We start from the raw sequence: 12,645 nt of genomic DNA on the forward strand, positions 1-12,645 counted from the left end.
TTGGTGTTTTGCCTACATGTATGTCTGTGAGGGTACCATATCCCTTGGAACTGGAGTTACAGACAGTTATGAGCTGCCATGTGGGGGCTGGGTCCTTTGGAAGAACAGCCAGTGCTCTTAACCACCGAGCCATCTCCCCAGCCCCCACATTGTTTTTTAAGACAGGATCTCTCACTGAACTTAAGCTTGCTGTTTTGGCTAGACTGGCAGGCCAGTGACAGTCTCAGCCCCCCAATATCTGTCTGTCTCTACCTAAGCATGGGGGGTTATAAGCACCTGTTGCCATACCAAGGACCTGCACTTTACCCACTGGGCCATCTCCCCAGTCTAGTTTGGTTTTGAAGACACGGTTTTTACTATGTAGCCCAGGCTAGCTTAGAACTTGAGGGAATCCTCCTGCCTCAGCTTTCTAAATAATGCAGTGGATGATAGACATGCATCTTTAGAATTTTTTGTTTGGTTGGTTGGTTGTATTTGTAAGACAAGGTTTCTCCATTTAACAGTCCTGGTTGTCCTGGAACTCGCTCTGTAGACCAGGCTGGCCTCAAACTCATGGAGGTCCGCCTGCCTCTGCCTCCTGAGTGCCGGGATTAAAGATGTGCACCAACACCGCCCTGTGTATCTTTAGAAGTTTTAAATATTGATGTCATGGTGGTTTGATGAGGAATGTCCCCTGATGGAAGAATTCCCACATAGCTACACCTGGTTTGACTCTGGAGTGTTAGCACCTGGCTTTGATCTGGCTTTTGTGATTGTTACCCATCTCTGTGCCTTCTGTTTGAAGTCTTAGCTGAGAGCTTTCCTAGGGGATCAAAGCCTAAGTGCAAACTTAGTAACAACAGCCCAGAAAACTGTGGTGTTATTACTGAGAATTTGCATTTGGTTCTCTGGGGGGCTTAGATCAAAGACTTTGGTATATGGAATTGACTTGTTAAAGGTGTGATGTGTGTAACAATAAAGGGGCCTTTTGCTCGGCGAAAGTTCATCCTTGAGTTACCTCTGTACTTCTTTCCACAGACCCACGTGAACCTGCACCTACACCCTGTATACAACAGTCCCCCATAGGCTCGGGTATTTGAACACTTGGCTCCTGGTTGGTGGCACTGTTTGGGAAGGTTTTGGACCCTTTAGGAGGCAGAGCCTTGTTGGGAGAAGGACTTGAGGCTTTACAGCCTGACCCCTACTTCCAGTTCTCTGTGCCTTCTGTGGGTTAGATATGATCTCCCAGCTTCCTTCTCTGGCTGCCTGATGCCATGCCTCCCCCACTATTCTGTAATCATCTAGAACCGTCAACCAAAATAAGTTCTTTCTTCCTCACATCGCTTTTGGTCATGGTGTGTTATCACAGGCATCAGTAACGAATCCGGGTGCAGTCCACTTGATTTTTCTTTGGCTGTCTTCTCTTCTGCTACCATTTCATACATCGTTGTCCAATCTGCATGAAGATGTTCTCATTTTTGTGTAAAACCTGAGAACCACACATTTCCCACTCCCACACAATTCACACACTCTGACACCAGATATGTGGAGGTTTCCCACACAGACATCAAGAAATTCCACAGCCAATAAAGATGGGTGTCCTATAATTTAACTCCATCCTGACATGACCTGGAGATAGCCTCAGACCCCACAGGGAGTTGGCTTGGATACGCAGGATAGCGCCCACCTCTGCTGCCTCAGGGCCAGTCTTGAGTTTCAGGTTACAATCGCTCCTTCTGGCCAATGGGCTTTTCGATTCCTGTGGGCTCTCCCTGGTGTTAACTGATTGGTTAGGAAGGTTCACATAACTCAGGGAAACACACAGATATGTTTATCAACTTAGTATGTACATTCCCTAATTTCCGATGCCTTCACTTACATTTTAAAAATAGTTAAAACTTTTATGTGTGTGGGTGGTTGGCCTGCATGCACCACATGTGTGTCTGATATTGTGGAGCCAGAGGAGGGTCTTAGATCCACTAGAAGTGGGGTTACAGAGGGTTTTGGGCTGCCATGTGGGTGCTGGGAATTGAATCCTGGTTCTCTGGAAGAGCAGAGCAGTCAGTGCTCTTAACTGCTGAGACATCTCCCCAGTCTTCACTTAACATTGTGTGTGTGTGTGTGTGTGTGGGGGGGGGGGGGGGGGGGTGTTTTGCTGGTGATAAAACCTAGAGCCTCAAACAAGCAAGACAAACAGGCCAAGCCGTAGCTCCACGATGGTGAATAGCGAAGTTGTTATACTGAGCCGCACCCACAGCCCTTCACTGGAAACTCTAGGTACGAACACTATTACTGAGTCCAGCAGGGCCTCAGGTAGCCCAGGCTGGCCTCAATCTCCTGGTCTTCCTACTTCTCCCTCCCAAGTGGTGGGATTACAGGCCTGCACCACCATTCCCAGAAAATAAATTTTTTACAAAAGGTTTATTTATTAGGTATACAGTATTCTGTCTGCATGTGTCCTTGCAGGCCAGAAGAGGGCGCCAGATCTCATTACAGGTGGTTGGGAGCCACCATGTGGGTGCTGGGAATTGAACTCAGGACCTCTGGAAGAGTAGTAGTCAGTGCTCTTAACCTCTGAGTCATCTCTCCAGCCCCCCAGGAAATGCATTTAAAAAATGTATTATTACCATTATCACCTTGGTGTCTTAAGATAGCAGGAATTTATTTGCTCATCGTTCTGGGGTCAGAGTTCTGACATCACTATCTCAGCCAGAAACCAGGGTGTCATCTGGGTCACATGACTTCTGGAGCTCTGAGGGGAGAAGCCTTTGCTGGTGCTGCACAAGCTCGTTTGTGGGGGTGGCGCACGCCTTTAGTCCCAGCCCTCGGGAGGCAGAGGCAGGCGGATCTCTGTGAGTTCAAGGCCAGCCTGGGCTACAGAGCGAGTTTCAGGACAGCTAGGGCCACACAGAGAAACTCTGTCTTCAAAAAACAAAACAAAACACTATAATAATAATAATAATGGCTGCACAAACACTTATGCCAAATAAGGTAACATTGATGGGTCACAGAGATTCCTGTTTTCAAGGCTGATGGAAAACCTATCCCATTGTTTCCTGAACTCTACTATATTTCAATGCCACTGTCCTGAACATCTAATATGTTTCAATGCCACAGTGTCCTCGTGGTCTTGGCCTCAAGTAATCCTCCCACCCCATTCTCCAGAGAAGCTGAGGGCATAGGCTCATGACATCCCCATACCTCTGCCACCCTCTTAACGACTTAGGGCACAGAAGAATCCAGAATAAGCTCCCACTTTAGGTCCAGACATGCTATCATTTTTATAAAGATCTCTTGACCTGGTGAAGTGTCATAGATGCAGACATCTTTGGGGGACCGTGCTTTTATTTCACCTGCCCCAAAGGGGTTCAGGTGAGAGGGTTGTAGTTTTAGCACTGTTTTGGGGGGTTGTGTTTGCTGGAGAGAGCCTCCTTGAGGCAGACCAGAGGAGGGGAGGAAGGAAAGGAGGGGTGTACAGCTGTTAGGCAATAAGCCCGTCCCTTTCCCTGCCCCACCCTCCGGCTGTCCCAGATGCCTCCAGCATCTTGCTTAGCAGAGGAGTGAGCCAAAAGCCCAGAAGTGACCGGGGTTTGAGGACTCCAATCATCACTGGTCCTCTACTGCCCATGGCTCCTCAAAGGGCAGCTTCGCCTGTGGGGAGAGACGGGAGGCTGTGTCAGAGGGGCAACAGATCCCACCTTCCCTTTGACCTGGATCCCGCACAGGTGGTCACCTGGGCTGTGGGCAGGGCTTGCTGGTGCAGCGTCCGCCTTCGGTGCCACTGGCGCAGGGAGGCCCGGGCCTCTGAGCTGAGCCCCTGGGGTGCACGGCCAGAGTCGGGCTGGTAGTGAGCAATGTGATAAAGAGCCCCAAACCACGTGGTAAGATAATAGCCAGCTAGGGGAGAGAAGGCGAGATCATCATGGCCCTCTGGGCTTCTCTGAATGCCCATCTCCCCTTCTGAGGCATAGGAAGATGGGGCTTACCGAGGGTGCCCCCCTTCTCAGTGTCTGGGCATACTGGAGGTGGGAGCTCACCTTCTCCCCGCAGCTCCTCTGGATCCAAGAGCTCCATAAGAAACTCCACGTCCAGCTGCGTCTCCCCTATGTGTGGACTCCAGATCAGCTCCTCGGTCAGGGCCGGCAAAAAGGCGTCGGCCCCTAGGGGCTCTAAGGAAGTCCGAGGACAGGTCGTGAGCTCGGTAGGGGGAGGCACACACACCTTCCTTCGGGTCCCCAGGCCTGAGTGGGCACTGGCCACCAGAATGGGCTACCCTTCCCTTGGATATGGGTACCCACCATTAACCCAGTCTACCTCCAGAGGTTCTTTACCTCGATTCTCGCCACCGGCCAGGCCGGCGTAGACGTCGCTGCATACCGCCAGCAGCAGCGCCACCTTGCGGCGCGGGACGCACGCGGCGTGCAGGTGCGCGAGGCGCGCGTGGATCCGGCTGCGCAAGGCTGGGGCAGGGTGCTGTCCCTCGGGCCCTGCCCCCGCCCGCAAGACTATTTGGCGCCGGCGCAGCAGCCGCAGTTCCTGGGCTCTGAGAGTTCGGAGTTTGGTCCACAGGGCCGGCTTCAGGGGCTCCAGAACTGCCCGACAGAGGGCCACTTCCACAGCGGAGCCTGCGGGGTGTGTGGCATGTGAGGACAATGCCACCGTGACCCACCCTGATCCCTACTCACCCTGTCTCCTGCTCCAGGTCACCTACAAGTGAGGATGGAAGTAGGGGCGTGGGGGCGTGTGAATACTCCAAGGATGGGAGAGTCTGGCCGGCAATGCATGTGTTAAGTGGAGCTATGATGCAGTAGTTATATGAAGTAAGGGTGTGTTTGCCCATGGGGAATGAGAAGTCGGATGTGAACACATACTGGGCCGAGTCATGGTATCCCCAAACCCTTGGGAAGTTTCCCTCCAGTTCTCATTACCAAGATCTTCGTCCCGAGGGACCCTAGGTTCCCTGTTCCCAAAGACAGCTCTGACGTCGGGGTCCTTTGCCAGGTAATTCTGGAGATCAGTGAGGAGCTGGCGCACATCCTGAAGCAGCTCCGTGGCCGGGTCCCCGGGCCTGTAGGGATTTCCAGAATTTGAGGTGAGGCGTGCCCGAAGGCATCGGTACTGCCGGGCTACATAGCTGCTCCGGGCCCTGGCCAGAGCACGGATATGGTCAGTGAGCAGGTCCTCGCGGCCTTCCTCTTCATCTCTGGACTTGTCACTGCCCACTTCCTCCTGCTCCTCCACCACACTAACTAGAGCAGGCCTAGGAAAGGACACTTCTGCTCCAGGACGGTACAAGGCCACTTCAAGGTGGTGAGTGTCTGGTCCAGGATGATGCACTTCCTGTCCAGTGTGGTGCACTTCCGGTTTCAGTGGGTCTTCCACCCAGGAGACCCGATGTGGGGTGGGCTTCCTAGGGGCTGAATGTGAGAAGTAGGTTGGGTCCCTTGCTAGAGCGGCATCCATTCCCTCATCCCTCAGGGTACCCAGGCCCCGCCCAGCTGACCTGGACTGTATTTCTGGTCAGTCTCTGGCTCTGTTTGCTGTGGAGCTTGCTCTGTGCCCCAGCCTCCATGCGTCTCCAGGTAGAGCTGGTTCACTACAGACAGCACCCTCCCTGAGGTGTTGACCTGGATGCAGCCAAGTCGCACAGGATCTGAGAGCCAGCAGAAGAGACAAGGTGTCCCAGGTGTGCAGGGGGCAACCAGGAGGCTTCATCGCCAGCCTTGCTCACTCAGGACCAAGAATGCAGTCCCAGCTCGCAGGTCCTCAAGCTGTATCAGGACCCGGAGATGGTCTCATCCCCCCTACTGCTACAGCGGCTGCTGCTGCTGCTTCTTCTTCTTCTTCTTCTTCTTCTTCCTCCCCTCCTCCTCCTCCTGCTCCTCCTCCTCCTCCTTCATCTTCTTATTTTCCAGACAGGGTTTCTCTGTGTAGCCCTGGCTGTCCTGGAACTCGCTCTCTAGACCAGGCTGGCCTCGAACTCACAGAGACCCACTTGCCTCTGCCTCCCGAGCGAGCGCTGGGATTAAAGGCGTGCACCCATCACTGCCCGGCCCACCACAGCTTCTTTTCACACTTGCCCCAAGCCCAGCTTCACCTCTCTCAAACCCAGTTATCTGGTCCTAATTTAGATCCAGTCTCTCTGGACCAAAGAGACCAGCAAGTTGACCTCTCCCTCCCCTGGAGCAGTGTGCCTCACCTGTGTCCTTGTCTCCTGGCCCTTTAGGTGGAGTGGGCAAGAGCAGTGTCCTTGGCAAAACGTCCCTGAGGAAAAAGGGAGACCTCAGTCTGGATGGGGTATCTCCGGGAAGGGCCCCCATTGCCACTCCGCCAGGGCACCTGTACCTGCTGGCTGACAGGAAGGCCAGGAGATGGGGAAAGTCTGGCATGCAGAGGTTGGAGGATTCCAGGGACACACCTGGGAAGAGACGAGAAAGCGAAGTTACAGGGTGGCCACTGGCCTCCTCCACCCTACCCTGTGGCCCAACCCCCCCCCCCCCCCACCTCTTGGCATGGGATCTCTATTCTTATATTCCTCCCTCAGAGAAGGAAAGTTTTCCACCCCTGGGAGTTGACATCTCCTTTCCCGATGTTGCATCTCAGCTCTGACACCAAATGGAAGTCATCAAAAATTTCTTCACTATTTTTTGTTTTGTTGGAGCGGGGTCTCACTGTAGCCTTGGCTGGCTTGGAATTCACTATATAGACCAGGTTGGCCTCAAAACTTGTAGCAATCTTTCTCCCCGAGATTATAGTCCTGAACCACCATGCCAGGCTTACATTTCTTAATTTTGTTCTATTTTATTTTATTTTTAGACAGGGTCTTGCTATGTAACCCAAGCCATTTTTGACCTTGTTATGTAGCCCAAACTAGAATGGAACTTTTTTTTTTTTAATTTAAATTTCTGCCTGGCGGCGGCGGCGGCAGTGCATGCCTTTGATCACAGCACTTGGGAGGCAGTGAGTTCGATGCCAGCCTGGTCTACAGAGCGAGATCCAGGACAGGCACCAAAAACTACATGGAGAAACCCTGTCTTGAAAAAAAAAAAGAAAGAAAGAAAGAGAAAAAGGGGGAAAGAAATTTTAATTTCTATTTTTAAATTTATTTCTATGTGTGGGTGTTTTGCATGCACGTGTACTACATGCATGCAGTGCCCACAGAGGCCAGAAGAGGGCATTGGATTCCTGGGACTGGAGTTACAGGTGGGTTTGAACCTCTGACATGAGGACCTCTGGAAGAGCAGCCAGTCCTCTTAACCAGGACCCATCTCTCCAGCCCTGGCAGACCTTGCACTCTTGATACCTTTTTACGGAGGCCCTCACGGCTGTAGCCTGTGTCAACCAACCACTCAAGGAGGGAGGCTGATGCAGGAAGAACAAGAGCAACACGCTGTAGCTGGGTTAGCAGGAGCAGAGAAGAGAGCCCCAGGTCTGAGCAGTGAGGGAGGGAGGGCCAGAAGCATGTGAGATCAAGCATGCTGCGGCTCATGGTGACCACCTAACTCTGTATGTGAGGATGTTACCAAGCCTCTCCAGGTTTGGGGAAGGGATGGACAACATGTAGTCTATGTGTGAGAACTGTGTTGGCTGTGCTCAGCATGGATTGTAAGGAAAGGGTAGGCACAAAGGCACCTGAGAGATGGCCACTGCAATGGTCTGGGCAAGAAGGAATGGGCCAGCTCAGACCACGTGATGGATGCAGGTGGTATTGGGGAGAGTCAAGAGATATTGGGGATCAAAGCTGAGAGTTCTTGATCCATTTGCAATGTGGACTGGAAACCTAGGAATAGGTACCTCACCTCCAGCAAACTTGTGAATTGGATAGGTGTTGACGTCTCCTGATGAAGGCCCTGTCTTCAGCATCAGGACCTGGCTAGGATCTTGTCCTATGACCAGGAAGCTCTGGAGAGAGGGGCGAGGGCAAGAATCAGCTTGATGCAGGTATATGCAATTTCTTTTTGCCTGCTTGGGGCCACTTCCCTTTAAACCAGTGGTTCTCAGCCTTCCTAATGCTGTGACCCTTAATACAGTTCCTCACGTTGTGGTGATCCCAACCATAAAATTATTTTTGTTGCTACTTCATAACTGTAATTTTGCTACTGTTATGAATTATAAATATCTGATACACAGGATATCTGATATGGGTCCTCCTGAAGGGGACGTGACCCACATGTTGAGAACCATTGACTGCTTTAGGAAAGCCTCTCTCTATTCCTAGTGCCTGTGGATGGGACCCTAGCGGGTGGGGCCAGATCTAGAACTAGCCAATAGGATGGGCTTCTGTCTGACCACTGTTCGGTTCAAGGATGGGCAACTGCCTAAGCGTGACTAATGAACATCTGCCATGGGATTTTTCCTGGAGATCTTTGAGTTTTGTTGTTTGTTTATTTATTTTGTTTGTGGTCTCTCTCTCTCTCTCTCTCTCTCTCTCTCTCTCTCTCTCTCTCTCTTTCTCTCTCCTCTCTCGCTCACTCAGGATTGAACCCAGGTTCTTTGCTGAGCTACATCCCCAGTATTGTTTTCTTTTCTTCCCTTTTTTCTCCAAAAGGGTCTCACTACATAGCCCAGGTTAGCCTCAAACTCCCCTCCTTCAGTCTCCCATCCCACACACTTAGCTTGAGGGAATACTTTGGAAAAAGTGGGGAATTCTTGTGGCGGGGGGGGGGGGGGGGGGGGGGGGGGGGGGGGTGCTTAAACCCAGGGACATTTGCTCACTATGCAAGAATGCTGCCGGCCACTGAGCCGCACCCCTGATTCCAAACACCTTTCACTCGGGTCTCTGAAGCTGGCAGGACATGGCACTGACGGTCGTCTTGACCGTTACAAGGAGGGGCAGCTGTGGTCTGCCAAACCTGTTAGCTGTCCTTTCCAAATTTATCCTGTATTCCCTGGAGAATTTATTTATTCAGTTATATTTTGACAAGGACTCAATGTCATCCAGGCTGGCTTTGAACTCCTGATCCTCCTGCATCAGACTTCTTAATGGTAAGATGACAGGCACGTGCCACCAGGCACAACCCTGTGGAATGTCTCGTCCAAGGCGTTAGTATCTGAGCTACAGGAAATAATAATGGTGGACATCTGGGCTTGGTGGTGCACACTTGTAATGCAGCACTCTGGAGGCTGAGGCAGGAGGATGGTGGGTTCAAGAGTAACCTGGTTACATAGTGACATAGAGGTACTCAGTGCTGGCTTGGCTGTACTGTATAACTCCTAGGTGATCTTTTTTTTTTTTTTAAAGATTTATTTATTTATTATGTATATAGTGTTCTGCCTGCATGCCAGAAGAGGGTCCTGGATCTCATTACAGATGGTAAGAGGGCACTGGATCTCTTGTGGATCATTGGATCAGGCAAGATCTCTGAGCCAGATATATAATAGAATTAAATTATTAGTCCTTGCCCTAGCTGGAGCAGCCTTGAGTCTTGTCTTCCTCCGAGCCAGAGGCCAGAGCATGGCTCACTGGTGCCTGGCAACATGAGGATTATCCAGCTGGGACCTGGCTAGGATCTTGTCCTATGACCAGGAAGCTCTGGAGAGGAGGGGTGAGGACAAGAATCAGCTTGATGCAGGTGTGTAAGCCACCATGTGGTTGCTGGGAATTGAACTCAGGTCCTCTTGAAGAGCAGCCGGTGCTCTTAACCTCTGAGCCATCTCTCCAGCCCCCTCCCAGGTGATCTTTTAAAGCTTGGCTGCCCGGCCCTTGCCATGTGTTCTGCGTCAGGTCAAAGGCACAAAAGCACCTGCCACCTCTCTTCTTCCTGCCTGGGATGCACATAGCGTGGACCTGGGCCACCCCGGGTAAGACAAGGAGAGCTCAGAGAGCTGCCCAAGAGCCAGCCCTGATGTCACTGGGCTGCAGGCTCCAGCTGCCGGGTGCCTTGCTGTTGGGAAGACAAACAGCTGTTTGGTGATGCCTGTAGAACAGGCCAGGAGATTAAACTCAGTTGGTAGAGTGCCTGCCCTGAGTGCATGAAGCACTGGGTTAAATCCCCAGCGCTGCATATGCTGGGTGTGGTCTCTCTCTTACACACACACACACACACACACACACACACACACACACACACACACACCCCTGTAATCTTAGTATTCAGGGCATGAGAAGTCAAGAGGATCAGAAATTCAAGGTCAGCTAGTGCTACATAGTGAGCTGGGGACCAGCCTGGGCTACATAAACCTTTTCCTAAGTTTTGGGTTAGCCCAGTTTGCATTGTGTCGGTCTCCTACCTGACACAAGTTGGCAACAGGGATGGTCAGAAGTGACCCCCCAGCCGTGAGTACTCACCCCCAGTGGCCACAGCTCCAAAAAGGCCTTGGCATGCTGAGCATCCAGCTCTGGGACCTGCCACACCCTCTGTGTCCTCTGCAGTCGAAGAAGTGGCTCTGGGGTACTGAGGACCCCAAGTGAGTTCTTGCCTGCTCCATCTGTTAGTGGCCAAGCCAACCTGGGATGTACAGGTTCCAGGAGGTCAAGGGTCATAGTAGAATCTGGCCATTGACGTGGGGTCCAAGAGACAGGGATAGCCCAGGGACAAAAGGTCAAAGATGGACCTGAGGACATTGGGTATCCTCACCTGTCCCTTTCAGTAGGGGCTGCAGACACCATGTCCTCTGGCTGGACAATCCTCATGTTGCCAGGCACCAGTGAGACATGCTCTGGCCTCTGGCTCGGAGGAAGACAAGACTCAAGGCTGCTCCAGCTAGGGCAAGGGCTAATAATTTAATTCTATTATATCTGGCTCAGAGATCTTGCCTGATCAGAATGGACCTCAGAGGTTCCCCAGCTATGCCAAAAGCCTATCTTTGTTTTGTTTTTCAAGACAGGGTTTGTGTTCTTTGTGAAGCCCCGGCTGCCCTAGAACTAGCTCTGTAGACCAGGCTGGCCCCAAACTCTTGGCAATCTTTGTACTTCAAGCTTTGAGATTATAGGCCTGAGCCACTATGCCTGGCTGGGGTGGCCATGCAATGCAATTCTTTAGTTGCTGGGTGGCAGGCAACTCTGGGGACCCCAGGAGAAAGGCCTGTGTATCTCGAGGGTGGAGGGCAGCATTCCCAACAGGAACTTACAGAACAGAAAGGGATATTCCAAGATCTTCATGGAGGTATTTGCAACCATACAAGTGCGTGAGATCTGGATAACCGCCACAGTTAAACCCAGAGCCTAGAAAAAATTCTTGGCTCACAGCGGAGCACTCTATCCAGATGCAATGTGACACACACTTCCTCCTTTTCCAGCCTTCAGAGGAGGCCTAGCATACCCTCCCCCACATTCAGTTTTTGGTTTGTTTGGTTTTTTCTTTTTTGGAAATAGGGTTTCACTATGTAGCCCTGGCTGTCTCTATATAGACCAGGCTGGCCTCAGACTCACAGAGATCCACCTTCCTCTGCCTCCCGAGTGCTGGGATTAGAGGCGTGCACCACCATACCCAGCCTTGATTAGAAAAAAAAATAATAGTAATTCTAAACATATAGAAAAGTTGAAAGAATATTCTAGAGCCTGCCATACGCCCAATATCTGGATTCTCCTGTGAAAATCTTGCTCTAATTTATCTCACATCTGAGCTATCCATTTATCTGTCAAACCTTAACTTTTTGTTGTTGTTTTTCAAGATAGTTTCTCTGTGTAGCCCTGGAGATCCTAGAACTCACTCTGTAGACCAGGCTGGCCTCGAACTCACAGAGCTCTGTCTGCCTCTGCCTCCCGAGTGCTGGGATTAAAGGTGTGTGCCTGGCCCAACCTTAATTTTTCTTTCTTCTTTTTGAGACAGGGCCTCATGTAGCCCAGGCTTGTCTCATACTTGTGTATTGTAATAGAGGCTAGCCTCTTACTCTTGATCTTCCCCACCCCACTTCCCATGTGCTGGGATCACAGGCATGCGCCAACTATACCCAAGAAGGGAACCCTGTAAGGGATTCTCAACTCAGGGTGAGCCTTTTGAATATTTCCCCCACAGCAGTCTCAGGAGTAGGGAGGGTAGTCTGGAGAGAGACCATTCATCCATCCATCTTTCCATCATCCCTCCATCCCCATCCCCCCATCTTTCCATCTGAATTATTCAGCTTGGGCCCAGCATTAGGTGACTGGCCTAGGAGGAGGGTTGGTAAGTGGGCTAGCCCTTTTATGAAGTGGGCTAGCCCTTTTGAGAAGGTTCCATTTCTGTTAGGGTGTTGTATGCAAGCCAGATAATTAACAGCTATATAAATCAATTAGCTGCTGAATGGCAGCTTCAGGGGGGGGAGGGGGCAGGCACACCTCAGGGATAAGCAGGGAAGAGAGGTGGAGAGGGGAAGGCGGGTGCCCTTCCCCTCCAGGACTCTTGGGAGGAGATCCAGATATGCCTGGTGCTGGGCAGGGTTGGATGGAGGCAGCTGTGGATGCAGAAGCCAGATGCTGGGTCCCTGGGGGCCCTACCTGTTCCGAGGGGAGCCTGAGCAGCAGGAAGCGAAAGTGTTCTCTGGAGAGGAAGCCCGCATACAGGGGAAGAGGCGGGGCTGGGGGCATCTGAAATCACCTTCCTCTCTCTTTCCGGGGACCAGCCTTAAGGGCTCCTCTTTTGGAGGAGTGGATCTCTGACAGGCTAAGAGCCAGGGTGAAAAGTCGCCAGGCCACCATCTCCAGGGGGCATCCTCTTGGCCCCACCCACTATCACTCCTAAGATCCTG

General features: G+C 51.7%; 1 protein-coding gene across 2 annotated transcripts; it reads right to left on the minus strand.

The window, feature by feature from the left end:
- Positions 1-2,383: 2,383 nt before the first annotated feature.
- Positions 2,384-12,637, minus strand: Rinl (Ras and Rab interactor like). 2 transcript variants are annotated; one of them, XM_052762056.1, is made up of 10 exons: positions 10,268-12,637; positions 7,779-7,881; positions 6,325-6,397; positions 6,179-6,243; positions 5,483-5,632; positions 4,908-5,396; positions 4,311-4,604; positions 3,966-4,148; positions 3,713-3,876; positions 2,384-3,630 (listed from the first exon to the last, which is right to left on the minus strand). In XM_052762056.1, the coding sequence occupies exons 1-10, from the start codon at positions 10,541-10,543 to the stop codon at positions 3,586-3,588; spliced, it is 1,842 nt and encodes a 613-aa protein (XP_052618016.1). In that variant the 5' UTR covers positions 10,544-12,637; the 3' UTR covers positions 2,384-3,585. The 2 variants fall into 2 exon arrangements, with proteins under 2 accessions (XP_052618016.1, XP_052618018.1); XM_052762058.1 differs by having other exon boundaries at positions 4,017-4,148; positions 10,268-11,714.
- Positions 12,638-12,645: the final 8 nt, after the last annotated feature.

The sequence above is a fragment of the Peromyscus californicus genome, unplaced genomic scaffold, assembly GCF_007827085.1.
Source record: "Peromyscus californicus insignis strain IS unplaced genomic scaffold, ASM782708v3 Scaffold_4__1_contigs__length_199733344, whole genome shotgun sequence".
Classification (NCBI taxonomy): Eukaryota; Metazoa; Chordata; class Mammalia; order Rodentia; family Cricetidae; genus Peromyscus; species Peromyscus californicus.

What these genes read in the sequence shown, in the direction of transcription:
- Rinl (XM_052762056.1), bottom strand. Translation starts at nt 10,543, where the DNA reads ATGTCCTCAGGTCCATCTTTGACCTTTTGTCCCTGGGCTATCCCTGTC. An exon ending in TGGAGCTGTGGCCACTGGGG is followed by an intron (nt 7,882 to 10,267) that starts GTGAGTACTCAC and finishes CCCTCTCTCCAG; the next exon opens with AGCTTCCTGGTCATAGGACA. An exon ending in GCCTTCCTGTCAGCCAGCAG is followed by an intron (nt 6,244 to 6,324) that starts GTACAGGTGCCC and finishes CTTTTTCCTCAG; the next exon opens with GGACGTTTTGCCAAGGACAC.